Here is a 23,033-nt window from a genome sequence, read left to right on the forward strand (position 1 = left end):
TATAGTAGATCAATTCTATAGTTTGGTTCACAATTTTCAGTTTTTTAACTTTTTGTGGTAATTGCAGGACTACGTGTTTGAACTGTACTGTTTCTCAATACATGTAATTAGGCTTAAAAACCCTTTGTGTCCAAGCCAAGTAAACACATGGGGTAAATCCTCCAGCTGCGGTAGTCTTGACCAGGCTTAGTACAAAATCTAGAAATGGGTCCCTGGGCACTGCAGCGACCACTGCTCCTGAGGAGATGCCCCTTGTGGTATTGAAGGAGGGGTCACATTTCCCTACAGGGACAATAAAGTTTACCTTGACTGTAACCTCAATCTCACTAAATATTTTCCTCATGTGTGCACAATCTTTTGGCAATTTTGTCTTGCAATATCTTGGGGCATCTGTTCTGAACGCCTCCATGGGAAGGTGTTGCTGACATGTCTAAGACTTAAGACTAAGAAGAACTGTGTCTCTGATTGTAATTCTCATAACTTAAATACAATAATCCTATTATGATATGTTTTTTGTTTGGTGGTAATCATACACAGTTTGGAAATGGGGAAGTTGTTGAGTGCCTTTTTTACCTGAGCTAACATGGCCTCAGGCACTTCTCTTTTTAGGACAGGTCATGTTATTCAGGAGGATGCGCTATCCATGGGGAAGAAAGCTGAATGGCCCGGGGCGCAGTAGAGGACATAATGCAATGCTGTGTGTTGTCTGTTCTTGTGGTGTGTGTTTCTTCTATGATGGAGGCAAAGTAGAAAATAAAAAAAGGTGTATGCAGTTTGAAAGGGTGCCTCTAATTGTCTTTGTCAACCTCCAACTGTGGTGTCAAGTTTCATATCAGCTTTATGCAGCAAAGATGCAAGTAGAGCCTCAGCAGGGTGGAGTAAACTGACGGTGTGTTGCTCTAAGAGCTCAGGGCCAACACAAAAGCAGCACAGTGATTGTACCAACCATGATGTCATGTTGGTGTGTGAGCATCGAGGGGTCACCCTACCGTAAGTGTGCCTCTGTCCTGAAGTATATCAACAAAATGAAATGCATTTCTCTGGGCTAGTCCTGCAAAAAAACTAATTTGAGTTATGGGCTCATACTTTGTATTTACAAAGATGCCACAACATACAGAATATTAGAGTCATTCATTTTCTTTTAAAGATTTTGTTGCCCATAGGCTTTATTAGACTGGAGCGGGCAGGGTGAAATGGGGGATGAGAGAGAAGGAAGACATGCAGTAAATAGTCTATTTTCACTTGGAGCCTGGCATATGTGTGCTGTGATTTAACTACTCGACTACCGGACAGCACGAGTCATACATTTTCTACGCTTTTCCCCATTTGGAGTCGCGGGTGACTGGAGCCTATCCCAGTGACTTTGGGCCTTAGGCAGGGTACACCATGGACAGGGGCCAGCTCGTCACAGGGTTGAACTATATTCAAAATTAAATGAAAGGTTATTCTAAGGTCTGTCTCACTGTGTCAGTTGTGTTGAATGTGTTTTTTGTGTGGCTTTTTACTACCATTTCAACTGGTCCAAGAGTTTGGTGGGCCCTCATCTCATCCCCAAGGCCCACAAGGATGTAAATATTAAACTCTGGTTTATACTTATGTTAATAGTTTTTTTAGCTCATGAAACCAATTCATCTTGTTTGTGTCAATCTCCAGCATCATCAAAAACTGATAAACCCTTTGTCCGCCAGGACCAAGCTCCAGACATATATTATTTAGCTTTTGCAGTCATGGCGTACCGCTGGGTTAGAATCAAAATATGTATTGATTATTTTCATGCTTCAGACCAATATGACTAATGCTTTTATGAAATACTTTATTTCAATGTTAAATGTTAGTATGATGTGCTTTTATTAAATCTATTAATGGTAATGGGTTTATGTAGTGAATATAGAGTAGCAGGGGAAAGCTGGTGAAAAAGGTCTGTTAAAGCACACTAGGACAATGTGTCCCCACACTCAACTTCCCAAGTGGTTATTTCCCTTGAGCCATTTGGTCAAAACCAACTCTCTTCTTTTTGTGGACTATATTAATAAATCCAGCTTTTTAAATTCTAATCTAGAAACAAAATGATGAAAATGTTTATATTCTAATAATCTTAAATGTCTTTTTGTTCAGAGATGATGACGACATTAATGACGTGGCCTCCATGGCCGGGGTAAACCTCAATGAGGAGAGTGCACGGATTTTGGCGACAAACTCAGAGCTGGTGGGAACACAGATTCGCTCATGCAAAGACGAAGCCTTCCTACATCCAGGCTTGCTCCACAGACGCATTCTGGAAACAGGTGATCAAACTGGAAACACGTCACGTACAATAGAAAATGTTGCCTTGGCAACACATCTGTGCATTGATTATGCCATCAGTAAAAATAGTTTAAGTTTTTTTTTCCTGCTTTTTATTTGGCTTTGGTTTGAATTAGATACACTTAACATTTATTTCACCTCCTCTAACTGACTGGACCCCAGGCTCATACATAAATACTTTATGGGGTTATCTTTTGAAGGCTGGCTGTCAGATTGTCCTTTAGTCAAAAGGAACAGAATTCAGAGGAATGAGACTTGGCACTAAGTCACTCGGATCATACACACTATTGCCGGAGCTAATCAATACCGGCAGATTGTTCTGGGTGTGCTTGCAGTATCACACGAAAATGATAGTGTCTTCATTACTGCCTTTGCTAGAGGCAGTAACTTTATTGCTTGAAATACACTTTAGGCTTGCACTGCACGGTGGAACCTGTGAAAATGTGTAATGAGCGTTATTACTCAAAATAAAACTGTGCCTTGTATCTTGCTCCTGTGCATCAGATCCACTCACAGTGTAATTCCACGTGACGGGAGTCTCGCGCCCTCATCGCGCTTCATCTCAATTAAAGAATCTTTTAGTGTAGCACAGAGGCCCGGAGGTCATGTTTTGTTTCATGGACTCCTGGCATGGTTGTTATCCTGTGACCGCCAGGCAGATCCTTGCTTAAAAATATAAATCTGACCTTGGGGAAGAACTCAGCATGATACTGGGCAGGAGGCTAGGGCGCCCCCTGCTGGGCAAGTGGCACTTATGCAGCTTTGTTGTGTCAGTGATGGGCCTAGCCACTCTCCCAACTGACAGCAGTCCAAGGGAGGCTCCTAAGGCCTGCCAGCTCTATTCAAGCTCTATTTAAGATGGGCTTTTTTTTAATTTATGTTTTTTAATCAACACCCTTCACTAAACCTCTGCTCTGTGTTCTAACTTATTCTCCCCACAGACAGTGTTTTTAGATTTGTAATATTCACTTGTATATTTGTATTCTGATTCCATCTTCGTTGCTGATTTTTGTATTCTCTTTTATTTCGCTTTGTTTACCTCCCAATCTCTTTCATTGCCTCGTACCCTTGGGACAAACACCGGTGCCCTCCTCTTCTTGTTTTCTTTATTGACCTCAGGCGTGTCCTTAAACCAGTGCAGGAGTGTTCATTTGTAAAGCTGCACACACTTCAAGCTCCACCACCAGTCTCAGGAACTACTCCACAGGCACAGCATGAGCTCACTACTGCCTTACCCGAGGAGTAATGAAATACATTTAAAACAAATAAATTGTGCAGAGGTTCTCACACTAATAATTGTACTCATAGTACTACCACCAGGACAAATAGAAATTAGGGCTGCACAATAATGTTTTAATGCAATATGTTACCTATATTCAGTGTGACAGTAACGATGATATTGAGATATGGATGTGGAAACAAACTAAATATTTTCAAGTGTGAACTGTTTTACTGTTTTACCAAAACTGTGACATTGTGTGTAACAAAACAATTGCATTCACAGCCAAGAAATATGGAGTCACAGAGGTGCCGATGGAGGCAGTGACATTCATTTCACACGCCACGCAGTCACGGCTTCGGACAATGGTGGAAAAGGTTTCTGTTATAGCACAGCACCGACTCGACTCCTGTAAGGTAAGACGAACACGCATTTTAAGAATCCTGCAGTTGATATTGCGCAACTTGTGCAGATAACAGCTTTAACTAAAAGATCATTAATAAGAATAAATGTATTTTTCTATCTGTCCTTATAATGTAACTTGTGCACCTGCGCATAGATGTATTATGAAAAGTTAATACCTTTGTAAAGTTTGTAAAAAAGCTGGTTTATGCCCTTAAGTTTACAAATGGTGGAAGTTTTCTGTTACTTATACCTTACCATATACACATATAATTGGTAAACAAGCGCACTTCCATCTCCTCTTCAGTTCACAAATGGGAATGGGAAAGAGAACTGAAGTTAACTTTGAAAGTGTGTTTTTCCAGACTCTACGATAGGCGACAGCGCTGAAGCGGTCCCCATCTTGTTTTGTGCTTCAGCTTTTCATACGTTTGCTGGCTTTTTGTGGTTTTGTAATTGAGGTTTGTGAGAGACATGGAGCTTTGTTAAGCCACTCTGTTGACATCAGCGAAAAGAAAAAAGAGAGAAGACAAAGAAATAGACCAAAAGACAAAGCGGCCTTAAAGAGCAACCGGGCTTCGGCAGCAGCGACGGTGGCAGGAGCTGCGGCAGGAGTGCAGGCTCAGCGCAGCAACAAAGACTAGTGGCTGGATGAGAGGGAGCGAGAAGGGGGGGCTGGGGATGTGCCTCCTGTGATGTTCCTTTGTGCTCTGTGCCACCCAGCTTCTCTCGCTCAATGAAGCAGAGACACCACTGCACTGACAGTGACATCCAAACAAGCAATTATACTATTAACTTTTGATGACCCAAAAAGTTATTTTTAACTTGTCTCTCTCCATTTTACGTGTGTGAGGTGAAATGCATTTCTTATGAATAGAAAAAAGTTAGCTTCTTTAAGATGTACGTGTGGTATTCCAGTTGGTTAAACCAAAGACGTTCAACTTTATTGTAAACAATGCAACAAACCAGCATTTGGAACCTATATCATATTTAAAGATGGACTAATTTCAATTCTAGTGATTTATTGTTTCATATTTTTTCCCATATACAGTATACTGCGCAGACCTTGTACTGAATGTATGTACATTAGTGCACGCTCAACATATTACACTACATACCATTATGTATGATTCTAGTGGGAAGAGACTCTCAACAAACGGTCGGAGTCGGAAGTTGCTTTGATGGCACTGAAGTGGCAAAGTGGCAAAGTTATAGTCTTGTGGCTGAAATAGTCTTGCAGTATTTTGCAGTCTTGTCAAGAGGTTGTTCACAGAACTTACAAACAAAGAGCTTTAACATGATAAATGCTGTAACTTTCAAATGCTTGTGTTTATAAGCAGAGGAACTAGTTGCTTGGGCATTTTGTTTTTGCATTTGTTTTACTTCAAAAATGTGTCACTCTTTGCCAGAACTCTTGATTCCTGCAATGGTGTTCTTACATCCCACCTTCACATGGGCACTGATGAGCTCTTTCAGTGTCACTATTGGACTGCTGCTCTCTGACTAACAACTGGATCACTTTTGACTAGAGAACCAGCTCTTTGAGGAATAAAATAAATAAATAAGTGAAAATATTCACAGTAGCACCTGTTGAAATATAGAATTGTGAGAAAAATTGTGACACAACCAATATACAAGGCTAATTTGCAGCCACTGAACAAAAAATGTGTACGGTACTTATGTTGAACAAAAAGGCTGATTCTAAATAGAATAAATAATCAAGAGCCAATACTCAGTCGTCCTCTGTGATTCTTAACAGGATGATGAGAGCTACACGCAGACTGCAGATGCGCGTTCCCAGCTCCGGTTCTTTGAGCAGCTGGAGAGAATGGAGAAGCAGAGGAAGGACGAACAGGAGCGAGAGATCCTGTTGAAAGCAGCAAAAGTAAGTTTTTGACTCTGTACTCAATGTGTACTGCACTATCCCTATGCAACAGTGTGTACTTGTGTATGATTGTGTGTACGCCTGTGTATATGAGCTTACATTGCCTGCTCTGGCCCTGACAGATGAATTAGAGTGTGACACCAGTGGATGAAGTGACCTCTGCGTGTCCTCTCAGGCTGCTGGCCCCGGGGCTCCTCTGTCCTGACTTTCTCCCTGGACACAATGAGGAGAGGGCGACTGTCCTGTAGAACACACAGGCCCCACGTAAAATTTTGACAGCTCAAGTGAAATAGAGCATCACTTACACAAAGACAGGATTATGTATATGTAACAAAATCTAAATACACTGTAACACAAATAAAATTAAACTTCAGTGAAATCACTCAACTTAAAACCCTTTAAAGCATCTTTTATCAGAAAATATATTTTAAAAAGAGGCAGCAATCTTTTGCAATTGAAAATGCCCTGGGGTGCAACATTAGCACACAGTTCGGTTAAATTTAATTAATTTTGAATGGAGCCAATGTCCCAGTGAAAATCCTCATTGCAGCACACCTTAATTGCACTATTACACTCTAGTCTTGCTATGCAGGATATTAGACTGTGCCTGATGAACAGAGATCACTAAACTTGCTGCGCATTGTAAGCCTGGTATTAATGTGAAAACACACTCTCAGCAGGAAAACACTGTGAGAAGTTGAAGATAAACAGTAGCCTGGCAGAAGATTGATACGTGGAGCTCTTGATTTGAATTCTACACATAATCAATCAGGGAAGGTTCTCGCTGAAACCGATCGGGAGAAGGCGGAACAGTCACAACAGAGGTGGGAGAAAAGAAAATCACATTTTCCATCCACGAATGTGCACAGTACAATGGAGTTTTTTCAAATACAAAAGAGTCCATATTTGGGCTAAAATGTGCCTAGTTTTTGTGAACACACAGAAAGGACTTCACCACACAGCTGAATGCATTTCATTTTGGTCTTGTTGAGTCTTAATTATTATAATTTTTTTTAATATAAATAGTTTTAATACTATGAATATATATGGAAATCAGGAAAAGCATTGGTACTACTGTCCTTCAAACAGCCCATCTGAATCTACTCATCCCCAAGAGTCATGCCTCTGATACACTCCTCCTAAACAACCACTTACTGCTAATTTGACTTCTTTGAAAATAAGCCATTAAACCAGCCAACCACACTTGTTTTTATCTTCTTTTTCATAACACGGCTTGGCCCTACTTTGCGGCACAAATGATGACTTTGAACCTGTTGGCAGGAAGCACAAATGCTTTTAATTTAATTGAAATACCAACCAGTACATGAACAACCTGATATATTGTGTAGCAATTTGCAAGGATAGAAAAGGAACTACCCAATGACTAAAGATTGGCATGTGAAATGGAGAGTGGTGTAAAGCAAAGTTGTTAATTGTGATAATGTGTAGAGACTGATATTTGATGTGGATAGCTAAGAAAAACTATATTTTTGTGTTTTGTTTACGAGCCGTGGGGATTGATTCCGAAGAGCAAGTACATTTTCTTGAAACTTGGGTTACAATTAAAACAGTAGAGAGGGGCTGTTACACCCGAGATACAACACAGTCAATAGTCAGCCACAGTGCCTCAAAACAACATACACCGAGCTGCCGTTTCTCACCAACACCCTTTGCCCTATATGTGAGTATGAATGTGTGAATGCTGGCTTGTGCAGAATTGTTAATAACCTCTTTTGATTAGAATCCCCCTCTAGCGGCTTATTTAGGCCCGGATTTGGAGCGGGTGTAAAGGCCACAGCCCCTTGGGGGGTGCTCCATTGCACCTCTCTGAATTCAAATACAATGTCCTTGACACCTTAGTATCCTGTTCCCATTTTGCACTATTTTTGCAGCAGCAGCAACAGATGAATAGTGAGGGAGGGGGTCTCCTTAAACCAGCTGTTAACCTGTGTCTCCCACATCCCTTTGCTCCACAGAGCCGCTCCAGGCAGGAAGACCCAGAGCAAGCTCGACTGAAACAGAAAGCTAAGGAGGTAAGCTGTGCCGAGATCATTACCCTTGACATTTCCCCGGCTCTTGTGTATTAATTTTTCATGCCTCTCTACATATGTAATGCCATTTAAAACCAAACCTTAAAAGTTGGAGGTATTTTTCACCTGAATTGATGCTCGTATGTGGAACATGACACGTTTGTTTGAGCCACACCCAAGTCTTAATTCAATTGTTAAAAGTTTTTACTTGATTATCTTGGGACAAAAAAGTGGCACATAAATGTACTTTGTGATTTCACTGCTTGGTCTGTTTTCCTAGAGGACTTTTACTCACAGTCCAAACACATGTCTGTGGATTGGTCAGTTAATTTTGTCACATTGTGAATGCGTTTTCTGCCTTGCTACATTGGTGATAATTGTCCAACGTATTTCTTTATTTATACCTTTATCTCAAATATTTGTGATTGTTACCTGCTACGACTGGCATCAGTAAGAAAAAAGGTGTTGATCATAATTCATTGATGAATGTTTTTCTTTTTGAAAAACTTATTTGTTAAAAGAACACAAACTCTGCAGCAATAACAAACTATTTATTTACCACATTCACTTTTTTCACTACAAAGACTGTTTTCTGTGGTTTAATAGACCCTTGCTGTTACGAAAATGAAAACACATTATACTTTTACGTGCCTTTGTTGACAGTACAATGCTATGCGCTGACATACTAAGTTGAGGACTTCAAAAGTAAAATCCCAGTGGAATTCAAAAGTAGACCATCTTCTTTTTGTGGTTGGTTTAAGTTGTTTACGCAAACATAGTGATGTCACAGAAAGAACTTTGCATTCTTTTTTCTTTGTTTACTCCAGAAGAACTTCAGTGGCTGCTGTTAGTGCTTGGCTTGCGAACAGAGATCAAGACGTTTGTGTGAAGCTTTCCGGGTCGGTGCAAACAGGAAGCTGAAACAGGCAGCTCCATTCACCTGTTGTTGTTGATGTGCAACTTGCAGAGCTTAAATGGTTACCGCTGTACATAGGCTTTTAAAAAGAACTCTCCATTTATGTAAAGTTTGTGTTGAGAACGTATGCCCAACTCCATAAAGTCTCCTCAAACTGTTCAACATAGTATTTTGACTGGACAGCTAGTATATGAATTGGCATTGAGAAGCATGTTGATGCCTGGCTCAAGGGCAGCTTATTATGTTTTTTTAGGCTAGTATTTAAATGTACCACATTTTTAACGTTATTCTATTTTGCTGAACTTCTGACCGACCTTCAAGTAACAAGTGGACTTTCCTGTCCCCAGGTGTTGGCAGCAGTGTGTCTTTGCTCTGTCTCCTCTGTGGACATCTTTTGAGCAACATTGAGCTCTGCAGCAGTTAAGAACATTCACAGTAGATCTCAGCCTACCCATAAGCCCCACATATGCAAATGAAGGTGGGTAATAGGCAGTGCGATAGGTTTGCCCCAGGGCCCGTGTGATCAAAGTGGATCTCCTCCCTGTTAAGTGGCAGTCCGCTCATCATCTGGATATGGACAGATTAGCTCCTCGCGTAGAGACGCATCACACACGTATGCACATTTTCATTTTCATCAGGAATTTTAAGAAGGCGGTTTAGAAATTGTTACTTTATGTAATGCTTTCCTCACAAGAAAGTGAAACTCTGTGTAGCCCCCCAGCACACAAGCGCGCACACACACAATCATGTACATCCACACTCCCACACCTATTTCTTTTTTGCTTAATGGCCGTCGTTTCTCAGCCCCCGTGCCTCTCCAGTTTTCATCACCTGACTGGCTCAAGGGGACAGAGCTGGCTGTTTGTGTCACTGCGGAGTCTGTCGGCAGCTCACACATCTGTGCAAATTTCATCAGGATAATGAGCCCGAGCTACTCTTCCAGGCGACGGGCAGAGGAGCCAGCTTCTCTAAAGCCCTTCTCCACCGTTCATGCACATAAAGCCTCCAAACAACCATCATTTGGGGAAGATGGAATTACAGTGTGTTATCTAATTGAACTAAAGTGTCGGCGCATAAATAATGTTTTGGTTTGTTTGTGGAACCACAGGTGGAGTACATTGCGGAAGCTAAACTGCTGCTTATCAAGTCCATAAACTGAAATATGGCATTAACACCATTCTATATGTGTGATGCTTAGAATATTTCCTTTTGATTTTTTATAACAATAAAAACAGTAATCATAACTGAAATATCCACCTTTAAAAAAAAAATACAAAAATTGATGTTTAAAGGCGGTATGGACGATTTTTCGGCAATTTGAGAACGCAGGCGGAAGTGCGCATGCGCACTCCCCCGTGCGGACTGATACAACACACACGTGCATTTGTTTATTAGCCCAACGGAGCGCATCGCATCGCTCGTCTCCCGTAGATTTCTGTCCACTTCTGCGTCAGCTCGAACTGTCTTTCTCCGTCTTCATTTCGCCCCGTACACTGAGGGAACTATATTATGATAGATCCATGCGCTTAGGCACGCGGAAACGTGGGGACGAGCCTGACGCGGCTGCAGGTGAGCGATAGGTGCGTTTTATGATTGATACGTGGCAGGACAAATGATTTATCCACGCCCGGAGGAAATATGATAAAAAAAATGCTGAAAAAAATCGTCCATGCCACCTTTAATGTAAATTAATATTGCATTTAATATTGACTTTTCTATTTTTTTTACACAATAGCCTGTAATTTACACCACAAAATAATAGTAACTTAATGTATGTGGTTTCTTGCTCATACATTCTAAAACCGTTCAGGAAAGTTACAGACTATTGCCACTACTTCACATGTTGCACTCTACATTTTAACCATGTCTGTCAAAGTTTTATGAGTTTGCAACATTCACTTTTGTAACTTTTTAATGTTTTATTGTTTGTTTGTTTGTTTGTTTTTATGGCCTACAGCACACACAACACAAAAGTATCAGACACTAATCACTTTTTAGTGACGTTGTCAAACACCAGTCCCATATTTGCATTAATTTCTGTTTGTTTGAGGCCTTCTGTACTAGTGCCTTTTTTGTTACATGTAAATCCCATGGCTTTGAGGTGTTGCTTGGGCCATTGTCATGACAGTGTTTAACTTAAAACTGTATCACTGACAGTTGTGGCTGTGCGGAGGTTTTGTGTTTGGGAGAAACACAACAGTCTAGCGCCTCTTGTTTCCTCTATTCACTACCATTTGGCCGAAAGGTCAGATGGGCTATTTCAGAAATGCCCCCAGTGAAAATCAATGGGCAAATCGTGAAGCTCAGTTCCTGTTTGTTGTTGGTGGTAGTGGTTGTGGGTCTGTGTGTTTTGTCCGCTCCATCACCGAGGCAGGAGGCCAGGCAATGCCTAATCATTGAGAGCCGAGAATGGGCAGGAGGGAGGGACGGAGACAGAGACGAGGACTGCAGGGCGAAGGGAAGAGGGAAGGTAGAGATCGAGAGGGAGTTATGGCCAGTGGAGATACATCACTATGTCAGACACACAGAAACACTGCAGCCACAGATTCATCATCACAACAGCGTCTGCGGGCACAACTGGACATAGGAAACAAGTGAACTGAGGAAGAGGAGGAGAGCGCGGACAGGAGAGGAACGATGAGGGGAGAGGGAAAAAGACAAATTGGCCGCAACAGCTGGAGAAATTTGGCCAACAGCTTTTGCTTGGGCCGGGTCAACTGCACAAGCAAACCAGGTCATTGCAAGAATACCAATATTTCTACTCAAATGTGAACTGGAGCTGCTGAAACTACAACTCTGGACTAGACACCCTAAAATAGACTAGTCTGAACTCACTGTGCAAACAAATATAACCTGCACCTTGTATCGTCAAAATTTACTAGCTCATTGACACAACAAATTATGTTACTATCATGATGATGTTCCGGCTAAACCTAAATGATTTTAAAATTCAAATATATTCTTTTATATTTATTCTTTAGCCCATTTTGACACGGAACCCTTGCCTGAAATATCACGAACAAGTAAATTAATTCTGACCCAATCTAAACTTTGAACCCTTAGAGCAATCAATTAAAAACCTCACGTTCCTACTCTGTGTACATTAACAATAACCATGCATGGAAACAAGCTTAATATACATATGACATATGCATAGCAGTGGCCTGTGTCATCTCGTTTAGCCTTAATTTAAACCGGAAGATTATATTTCAGAAAATATCATAACCCGCTGCCCAGCAAGTGTGCACAGACATAAACACACACGCATCCCTTTTTTCTAGATTGGCCTGACATCCTCCACAAGTGACCAGGTCGTGGAGAGAATCCACCCACACTGCATCGCATTTCTCCAGAGAGGGCATGCTTTTGTGTCAGAGGACAATGGGGCAGCCACTTTGTATTTTATTAGAGTAGTTATATCTGCAAGTTCATAAGCTCTCATCCTCTGGCCCTCCACAAACTGCTCAGCTCAAAGAAGCGCTCTTTCCCTGTCAGGCAAGCCCCAGGGCAGCAGCCGTCCTCCATTTTCTCTGTATTTCTGCACAGACCTTCAAAAGGAAACCCTGCTGTTTTGCGCGTCCCAGTCCGTACACCTTAATCCTAGTACCTTTAAGATCATGCTTGTGGAGATTTATGGAAGAGCAGGCATGTTCTATATTTTATGTTATGCAACTATTATATATTTTTTACAGTTATTCTTTAACTGTTAGTGATAAGTGTATGGTCACTTTATATGTCTTTTGAAGATGTACAGAAGGCATGTGTATGGAAAGCCTATTTTTATTTTCTGCTTTGTTGTGAGTGCACTGAACTTCCGTTTCTGTACCACCTCCAGACATATTACAAGAAAAAAAAGAAGTGGGCTTTAAAAGTACCTTTGGAGTTCCTGTGTGTTTTCAAGTATTACAAAGTGCCGTAATGAGAGGAAAACAACAAAAAGGAGATTTTGCCTCAGAGGAAGATAAAAGCTCGTCTTCTCGCTCATAAGCCTGTAGGTTCACTTTTCTCTTTGTGTAGCACTCCTTGGGACCAGAGCGACAGGGGAATTGAGCGTGCTGAGCTATGCTGGTGGCGAGGTGCCAGCCTCCTTTGCCTTGGATATCAGTGAGCAAGAGGCAGGACACATTTCAATTAGACAAAAAGCACTTTACGCACTAGCATTGTGCAGAAAAACACCACCTCTACAGCTACTGTGGCAGTTCTCTATGACCTCTGCCAGATCTCTCCTCCCACATGCCACTCTTCCCCACCTTTTCATATAGAAGTGTAATTTTAGTGGAATGCAAATGGGAAGGACAGTAAGGAGGTTCTGTGAGAGGTGATGCTAACTGTGCCAGCGTGGCCTGCATGTTCCATTAGATTGTCATGTTGGCTAATTAGAGAGCGGCAGCATGATTCACCTTGTTAATTAGGAGGACTTGCACACCATGTGCCTGAGGGCGATGAAGGCAAGAAGAGCCCAGCCTCAGAGCCCGCCAGTCGCATGCTGCCTATGATGATTCCCCTTCTCATCTACCTTCTTTTCACTTGCTTTTTTGATTTGCAAATGAATAAATCATTGAGACCGTCCTCTCTCCAAGTGTGAATATCTGAGTTCTCATCTTTTCCTGGATGCAAATTAGACGTGATCAATAGAAGGTGACGAGCAGTGAATCTAAATCTAAAAAAGAAAAGAGACCGGGAGAGAGAGTGCTAGACGAAGCACGGCGGCACAGAATGAGACAAAGTGGGAGAACATTTTAAGTAGGAAATTCTCCTTACATAAGCAGTATTTTTAATGATCACCTCTCCCGCTTGTCGCTCTGGAGGAACACTGACAGTACGTGCTGTTTGCTGAATTCTATCTATCCAAGAGTACAAATATTGTATAGGTGCGGCTCATATATTTTCAACCATTTTAACTTTTTTCACAGTCTATAGTGTGTTATTTGCAGATATGTTGCAGATAAAGAGAAACTATAAGGTTCTGGTAGTGATGCTCACATTAGCCGTGATCACAGCTCAAAGCTCTAAATAACTGGTTCATGTTTCTGGAAACTCTTCTGACACATTCTGCTTGAGAGGAAAGCAAACGCTGCAAGCCAAAATGGACACATTCAAAAGTATCTGTTTAGGTCCAAAATGTAATCAACCTGTTAAGAGCATTATTGTCTGTGACCTCGGGAAAAAAATAAATGTCTTGCTGAAATTATTTTCAATTTGTGGAAGCAAAATATTACTTTCGAACGAATCAAACTATTGAATGGTACATTTACATGCATTGTAGTCTAAGATGTGACAATGTGACTGAATATAGTTTAATGTAAATATAATGCAGTGTTATATTTTGACAATTGGGGGTCATATTGAGGGTTTGTCAGCCATTAGTGCAAAGAGGCTGAGCTGGACTCCTTGTTCCATTCAAGTGCAGATGGAGATTAGAAATCTGATTGGTTGTTGCAAATGGTCTTTCTCCCTGCAGCAAACTAACTGCCAGGCAATTCACATGAAGAAAGGCCCCAAGATGTAGCTAGCAGATGTTCATGCAATGTTGGCCATGTGGGTGTCAGGTGAATTAGATCCACATATTAAAAAACGCAAATAATCCTGCATAGAGTAGAATCTGTAGAATATCAGTAATTTTTAAAACAAATGCAGATATATTGTTGAAAAGAAGGTGAAATTACTGACTAACCTTGTATGGCCTACACTTGTACTCAAGCGTATTCTTACAGTTTTGCCTGTGATGCTGGATGTTTGAGGTTCACTGTTGAACTTTTATAGGTGTATTTCACAATCTGCTCTATTGCTCAATAGCTTCTAAACACAAAGCATTTTACACAGCACTGTCACTATGTTTTAAATAGTAACTCACTAATCAAACAAATCTGTTTTCTAATGATACTATGGGTGGTCAAAAAACAAATCAAGATACAATCTTTATTTTAAAGTTATGATTGATTGATTGATTGATTGATTGATTGATTGATTGATTGATTGACTGACTGACAGGCTTTTGAACAAATTTCTGGTGCAAACATTTCAATTTATGCAGATTTAGGTTTAGCTGCTGTAGCAAATGTAAAAATCTAAAATTCCAAATAATCTTCAAGCTAAAGATGATAACAAGAAGATAACACTTGTGTCACATGATCATATACATTTTAGACTGCATTGTAGATGAATGTTGAGTTATCTTAAAATGCAATGTATGCATTAGGGCTATTTGGATAGTACGACAGCATTGACCAGCAGTGGCACATGTTACATATATTGGTATAGCGAGATGCTCCCTGCTGTGTCCTGTTGGACCAAAGCTGGGTGGAGGAGGGGTGTAAGACCCGCTCCTAACCCACAGTCTGGCTTTTGTACTTTGGTCTTTGCAGGGACCAAAGCCTTTAGCTTCCTTCACAGCCCTTGAGCAGCTCTGACGTCAAGCAGCGCGTGTTCTGCTCTACCAAGGACATCTGTCTGTAAGCGTCTGGAGAGCCGCGAGCCACCCCTCCGGCCACAAGGGGGGAGCGGGAGAGAGCGCAGCCTTTGTTAAGATGGCAAAGCTGGAGAATGGCAGGTTGCTCATCATGTCTTCTGCAGTGAGGCTACACTGAAGCGGTTTCCACACTTTAGACATCTTTGCATCATAGGAGAGCATATACTGTGCTGTTCATCATTGCAACAAAGGTCCTGTTATCTTCTGTTCAGATCTTGACAGACAATGTTGCAGTTACAATGTCAAGATGTCAAATTTTCAAAGTTCAAAATTATCCATGGTATTTCAAAGGAATCTTTGGGTGGCACTGGGACATAGTGGCTAGCACTCTTGCTTCACAACAAGAAGGTTCTGGGTTTGACATCCAGGCCTGAGTACTGGCTTTTCTGTGCTCAGTTTGCATGTGTATCCTTGTGTGTGAAACAGGGTTTTGGTTTCTCCCATCAACCCAAAACATGCACCAAAGGTAAAATTCTCCAGCTAAGGTGGTTCTGACCAAGCCTTGCACTAGATCTGGAGGTTGGTCCACATGCGCTGCACTGCAGTGATCACATCTTGTTCCTCAAGAGTGGGATGTGTACTGGAGTTTAACAGCTTTATCTGACAGCTTATCGGTTTAGTGAGGGCCAAGTTATCATCACCATCAGTCACCACTGGGATCAAGTTATTATACTTTGGGATCAGACAAAAACACAAAAGTTCTAATTAGGCTTTAGGCAACTCCGAAGAAATATCAGCATCTAGGCTTAAATTCTTGCAGAATCAACTTTGGACTGATATTAAGAATGGGGACCAGGTGATTATGAATTTTGTTTCATTTTAATGTTCATGGGAGTTTTGATGTGGTTTGTGTGGATTTTGTTAGGTTGAGAGATTGTTGTTACATTAAAGGTGCCGATTAGTGACCAGTTGAGTGTTTAGTGGTTGTTTATGTCATTAGGGCATGTGGGAAGGCTGATGGATTTGAGAGTGTTTCATATATGTGTGATAGTCTGGGGGCTTTGAGAGCTGTAGAAAGTTTTTGTAGTAATAAGTATGATAGCAAATTTACTTGGTGTTTTAAACTACAAACAAAACAAAACACTATTTGGACTCTTTAATTTCACTTTATACTTCTTTCATACATTACCTGACCTTTGCTGATAATTGGAGTTACCATGTCCATTTCTTAAAAGGGCATTCGGGCTATAAACAATGTTATTTAAGTGACTTGAGTTTCACAGATCTTTGATTGATCCAACCTGGCAAATATATGCACTTTACAACTTATTTTTCTAGCTGCTTCATGATTACTGACCTTTACTAGACCGTATTACCTTGTTTCATATTTTGATCAGTGTAACAAAACCTGCCTGTGCCACTGCAGTAGCTGGTATGCACTTCATGCCAATTTTATAATGTAAGTGTACAAAATGTCTGGTTTTGATTGCAGTCACTAGTTAACTGCTTAAATACTGCCCTAGATGCACTAATACTTCTTTTGACTGGGGCAACACTTCTGTGAGCAGTAAATCAACGATGGATTGAAAAATAATGGCTCCAGAGTGGCACCAAAAATCAGTCCTCTGTGTCATGGCGTCTTCCTTACGGTCGGGAAATGTGGAAGGTCTGCAGATGGTACAATGAAGACTTAATTTATCTTACAGTCATAAATCTGAGAATGCAGGCAGTAGCTTTGGGCGTTGGAAGCCCATGTCTGGTGCCAACTGCCAGGCAGAGATGCCGGCATCCTGGTGCCATCAAGAGAGACAGTGGTCCTATCTACCCCCACAGCACTTTCTCTCCGTTTATTTCCTTAAAGGAAGGTATAGAGATCTCTTTTATTTGTGACTTATATATTTGTAATATACCATACTTCAGTCCAAATGTACAATTGTACATGTACAATTTGACTGGGATAATAATCAAGTTAGTCTCCTCTGCCTACTGTGCACAAAATCTAATTGTATTAATTGCATTTACAGAAACTCTGGATTCAAAGCAACAATGATTATCTTTGTCATCATGTTGTTTATATTAATATTATAATGTGCATAGAATTTCCAACTATGCATTCAAAATATAGTATATTTTGCTGGTTTGCTCTACTGCTCTATTATTTCCTCTTCCTTGTGTTGTCAGCGTGTTTGAATCTTTCAACAGTTCCGCCATGCTAAATGTGAAGTGGCAACACCCTAAAGGGCATGCCTCGCCAGTGGGCTTTTCAGAAAAAAATCAGAGGCAACTGCATGCACATTTTAGATTAGACTTTGTACACCAAAACAACCTTTTTCAGTGCCATCTGAAAGTAACATGAAATTTTCTCCTGATCAGACAACAAGCAGGCCTCACACAAACAGCAACACCCACAGAGCACATGCTGAGCGGTAACATAAAAGAACATGAAAGACATGAAAGCGCCCATCGATTGTCCCTGTTTGCTTCAATCCGGGCCTCTCTCCCCCAGCAGGCAGTCACGCAGGCTGGCTGGTGGGTAGACATTCCCTGTGCTGTGGCCAAGATTGATAGTGTGCACTCTGTGTGCATGTTGGAGAGAGTGCTGACACCCTCTGTGCTATGGCCCCAGGCTATCACACGTCCAGCCAATAGAAAGGGCAGCTCTTAGCATCGCTGGGCTCCCCCTCAGCCCTGCAGCTACACATGACATTACTGTGGGCAGTGCCTCCCCCAACCTCCCCCTTTTATACAGCATCAATTGCTAAATGTAATTGGCAATGAGGCTATGTGACCTGATCCCTTCTCTCCACAATCACATGGGCACACTTCCTGATCTGTGTTAATGACTTACTGCAGGTTACCAATTTACTTGTCTGAGATGCAGTATATTGATAATGATATTCATAACACTATTGGCAATAGTTTTGTTACCTTATTTTATTTATTCATTTAAAAAAGTGAAATTTTTCAACTTCTCTTGACTGTTCCTTGAGACTCCTGACTCCTGTCCATTGTATTTCTATATTCAGATTATATAAAATTGAAAGATTATCTTAAGTATCTTCTTGTGTTTCCCATTTTCATTGGATTTATAAGCTTGTCTTATACTAGACACTATCATGTCTAATTACCAGAACTTTATACTGACAAACCTTAACTTGGCCGTGTCAGCATCTCACAATGGGATCAAGAATACTCACCTCAGCACTTGATGGAGATCATCTAGTTCAGACCCCATACAATATTTTTTCAAATGGCAATAAGTAAAGTAAATTGTTTTGTATCTGTTCCTTACTCTCAGATATTCTATATGGAATTAGCTATTTGTTGTGTTAATCTACATTAATTGTGTTATTAAATAGAAATGCCTTGTCTTTGCCTTCTACAGATGCAGCAGCAGGAACTGGCTCAGATTAGACAGCGAGAAGCAAACCTCACAGCTTTAGCAGCCATTGGGCCACGCAAGAAACGGAAGGTCGACTCACCCGGGAGCACACCATCAGGGACAGAGGTAATTTAACCTGTCGGAATCCAAGTCTTTCTGAAAACAATTAAAATATTTAACTCTTAGCTCTTTTCAAGTATATATACATATATCAATACATATATATATATATATATATATATATATATATATATATATATATATATATATATATATATATATATATATATATATATATATATATATATATATATATACGTCATCTTATGTATCATCTTATGTATGTACGTACGTACGTATGTCATCTTATGTATGTACGTACGTACGTACGTACGTACATACATAAGATAAGATAATCCTTTATTGTCCCACATGGGGAAATTCCATTGATGCAACGCAGGTAGATACAGACATACATACATATATATTCTTTACAAATATAGCGATATTCAGAAGTGTATATTAATTTTAATTAAAATACATTTATTGCATTATATACCTATTATTATAGTGTACTGCATAATGATGATTAAAGTCACAATTAAAGAGCTCATAGTTATAGTACACTATTGGTTCCCTAAATAATTTAATCATTGGTAAAATATGTATGATATGACATGACGAATTATATAATATGTAATAACTATAAATTAAATTACTGTCAATACAGGGCACTGCTCTTTTTATCATCCATAGTCATGTTTACTACAAACCTTTCTGGGCATCTGGCAGCCTATGTGTGCCAGTGTCGGGGAATGTTTGATGCAAGACGAGAGAAGAATGGTGCATGGTACTTTGTTCATTGCGGGCCACAAAGCGCTGTTCAGTTGTGTCTTATTCAAGTAGCCCAAAACCTCAGATATTCCATATGGAATCAGTTATTCATGGTTGGTGTTAGCACATAATGCTTTGCCAAGCCTCAGCTAACACCAACTAAACACTTCTCATGGCCCTTACAAAATAAATACACTCTGCATCAGCAAGCTGGTAATAATGGCAATGCCCTAACTCCGCGCAAACAACTAAAGACTGTCTGGTCCTAAGCAACACTGGGTTCAGCTGATGTTATGGGTGTAAAACATATTGTGAAATTAAAGCATTTGATTTTAAATAAATTGTTTAACATTAAATAACAGCTTAAGGTTTGATGCATGGATCAGTGCATAGGTCTGACAGATGAGGCCTCAACTACCCATTGTAATAGGCCCATTATTATTGGCAAAATATAATTTGTCAAAGAAAAATAACTAAAGTGTAGTTTTTTTAAACTGAGTGGTGGTGATGGGCAGCAGGAAGTATTCTTGGGCTCCCAGTAGATTTCAGAGCCCCACTCCAGCTCCACCAGCTGACCCAATGAATGGATTGTGTCAATTATACTGCACTTTCCCTGAATAAACAGTAGTATACTAGTATTTGGGAGTGAGGTTTGTGAAGAAAACACTCTCATGTGGCTTGCCTCCTCCTAATTAAGTTGAATTGTGTTTTTACAAAAGATCTTCTCCTGATCAACATGAGTGACTAGTGATTTAAGCCTTATATTTAATACATCCATAACCATTCTCTGTACCAGTCAGTATTCCCGCTGGGCATCATGGGGAGCATTCAAATTCTACATATTCATTTGTAAATATGAGGAATGTAAAGTAGGACAGAATTTTGAATGTCAATTGGTCATTTTAATAACCTGCTTATTGAGCTGCATTCTCTCATCCTTCACTTGGCAGCAATATGCTGTGGAGAAGGTGGTGGTAAAAAGCATAAATAACAAAATAAAAGCATTACTTCTGGTCCTTGAGTACAGTCCCTTCCTCTTTCAGAATGGTTTACCCTGATGGGCAATAGCCCGTGACCTTACTGCATTCTCCAACAATGCCCTCTCAAACCGAGGCGCCCGGTGTAAACTTGAATAAACATTGTTCTAGTTTCTTCCCCCTTTGCCCTCTTGTTAATGTTGTGTTCGTGTTGATTAGAGAGCCATAATGAATTGAAGTCACACTATCCCCCTCAGTGTGGTTGTGGAGAGCGGAGGAGGAATCTTAACTTATTTTCACTTGGTTTTCACCTCCTCACATTTCTTCATTTCACATGGACTGGAAGCGCCGGCGGCGTACTCTTTCCCTTCTCCAGAGCAAAGTGAATGTGACTTTTCTAAGGGGGTCACAGGATGCCTGCAGGCCTGTGGGTGTTACTGGACTGTTGCCTGCTCTTAGCTTCACTGAGGGGTTTGTCATAGATTTCATCTCCACTGAAATGAGCCGTGGGCCCTGGCCAGGAGCACAAGCAGCCAACGTTATGAGGGCCCATGCTGATTATTTCCCTCTGACATCGCATCCTGAGCTTTCCGCATTAATCCCAGACAAAGGCAGCCCTTCAGTGCTTTGCCAAAACTCAAATTAGGAGCCAGATAATGGCTTTGCTGAGATCCTACAAAGGCAGAGCCCCTGTGAAATCACTCCACCCTATTTCTTCTTCTGCTTGTTTAGTAAGTAATTAGACCTCCTTTCCTCAGTGTATTGGCATGCTGATGGAATTCAGACGACAGTTTCATTCCACTCACTAAAACCTAGCTGCCCTTGTGCTTGCCCACCTTTAATCTGATAGCGGCTTGGCTTAAGCATATACCTGTATGGCCACAGGCTTTGAAACTGAGTTCAGACCTAGTCTGTCTCCGGCCATTCTAGTCAGTGGGAAGGAACAATCAGGTCTTACAGGGCTTACAGAGTAGACCCAACAAGCCAATGGCCAGTCTCTGGCCTCTGACCCCTGAGTAACTGGTTAGTTACTTTACTTAGAAGCCTTGGTCAAAATGTTTCTTAGACCATTACCTTCCAGTACATGCATGTATTTATATTGTGCTCTGCATATTAACAAGGGATTTTATGCAATTATGTGATTCTGTTTACAATGTAATTTATTTTGCTCCTCAATGAAGTGTGCATTTTAAATAAATGGTTGTAAATAAGAATCCTTTCACTTATAATCAGACTGTATTGGACACTCTAGGGCTTGGCGATTAATCAAAGATCAACAGATTGAGATCGAGCACTGTGAAATTGTCAATTATTTGGGAGGGTTTTTTGATTTTTTGAATTGAACATGGCAGAGGTCAGACTTTGGGTTAAATGGCACGGACTAGAAGTCTATATAGTTTATGTTCATGAAATCATCACCCAAAACGTTTAAAAAAAAAAAAATATTAAATCAAATCAAAAATTGAGATTGATTAATATGAGAAAGAAAATCTTGATACTTATTTTTTCCATATCGCCCAGCCCTGAAAATTATGCTTTTATTGTATCTTTCATTTCAGCACCCTATTGAGTTGATCTGCCACCTATAGTTACGGAGCATCCTGCTTCAACACCATGTCTGTGTTGTTGTGTTTGAGACATATTCCCACAGTGTCTGAAGTCAGCTGAAGCTTAGAGATGTCTGGTGTGCAGTGTCCTGTGGTGTAAAACTGAGCTTTGAAACAACCTTGACACATTTACAAGCTCGCAGTTATCGCTGCGTCACTTAGGCCACATATCACATCAAAGGAAGAGTTTTGTTTGTGGACGTACAGGCGACAATAGAAACTGAATTGCCCAGTTCGAACAACCATGAGGTTTTTCTCCTATCTTTCACTCCCAGGCGCAGTTCGAGGGATAAAGGTAGGCAAGAGATTTAATAGTGAGCACAGTCTATTTTTCCATTTGAATTCATTTCACCTTCTTTCTTTGAGGCTGTAGATCAGAAAGAAGGAGTGAGGCAATAGAGTGTGAGGGGAGAAAAGCACAAGGAAAACTGATGCCCTTTCCTCCAGCGAAATTAACAGGAATCACGTGGAAAACAATCTGAGTCTCCAATGAAGGAGGAGGAGGGGGGACCATTAAAACTAGCCCCAAGCTATGGACTGCACCCAATATCACTAAAGCTGCACTCACTACAGATGTGGAGGCTGGCTTACAGGCAAACTATGCTCTGTTCTATAGCTACAATTAAAATCAACCTCGCTGCCAAAAAATAGGAGGGGGAACGAGGGGGTAGAAAGGCAGACATAGAACATCAAAGACAGATTGAAATGTGTAGTCAGTAATAAGAGTGGTCTCCAAGCCCCGAGGTTCTCCACGGTCCCCTTGTTAATGAGAAATTTTGACCTCTGGTTTGTAAGTTAAACTTGTAATCTCGGTTAATGAAGTAAATCAATCCCAACTTGGGAGTGTTCAGTGTCTCTGCCTTCTCGCCTTCTCCCCGCCAACCTCCCCTCTATCCTCAGTTCTTTCTCTCGCCTCCTCCTCTGTCCCTCCCCGTGTGCAGCCTTGGACTAAAGTGGTCAGGTCTTCAACCAGACAAACAGGAAGCCAGCAAAGCACAAGTGTTCCGGAGCTGGAAGGGGTTTGAGGACTCAGAGGACCAGGACAGACCAGGCTGTTTGGTTAAGGCC

At 40.8% G+C, this 23,033-nt stretch overlaps 1 protein-coding gene across 3 annotated transcripts in view; it reads left to right on the forward strand.

Annotated features, from left to right (window-relative positions):
* LOC140381756 (transcription initiation factor TFIID subunit 4-like) overlaps nucleotides 1-23,033 on the forward strand; it is a 60,441-nt gene that overhangs the window by 22,687 nt on the left and 14,721 nt on the right. For 2 of the 3 annotated variants that reach the window (XM_072465892.1, XM_072465893.1), the window contains 5 exons: nucleotides 2,116-2,285; nucleotides 3,809-3,939; nucleotides 5,685-5,810; nucleotides 7,787-7,843; nucleotides 18,551-18,673. In XM_072465892.1, the coding sequence (XP_072321993.1) occupies nucleotides 2,116-2,285; nucleotides 3,809-3,939; nucleotides 5,685-5,810; nucleotides 7,787-7,843; nucleotides 18,551-18,673 (607 nt within the window). Of the gene's footprint in view, nucleotides 1-2,115; nucleotides 2,286-3,808; nucleotides 3,940-5,684; nucleotides 5,811-7,786; nucleotides 7,844-18,550; nucleotides 18,674-22,240; nucleotides 22,261-23,033 lie in introns of all 3 variants that reach the window. The other variant, XM_072465894.1, reaches the window with a different exon arrangement.

This window comes from Eucyclogobius newberryi, unplaced genomic scaffold (assembly GCF_026437365.1).
Source record: "Eucyclogobius newberryi isolate DKJ021-1_F unplaced genomic scaffold, fEucNew1.0.hap1 SCAF_5, whole genome shotgun sequence".
NCBI lineage: Eukaryota > Metazoa > Chordata > Actinopteri > Gobiiformes > Gobiidae > Eucyclogobius > Eucyclogobius newberryi.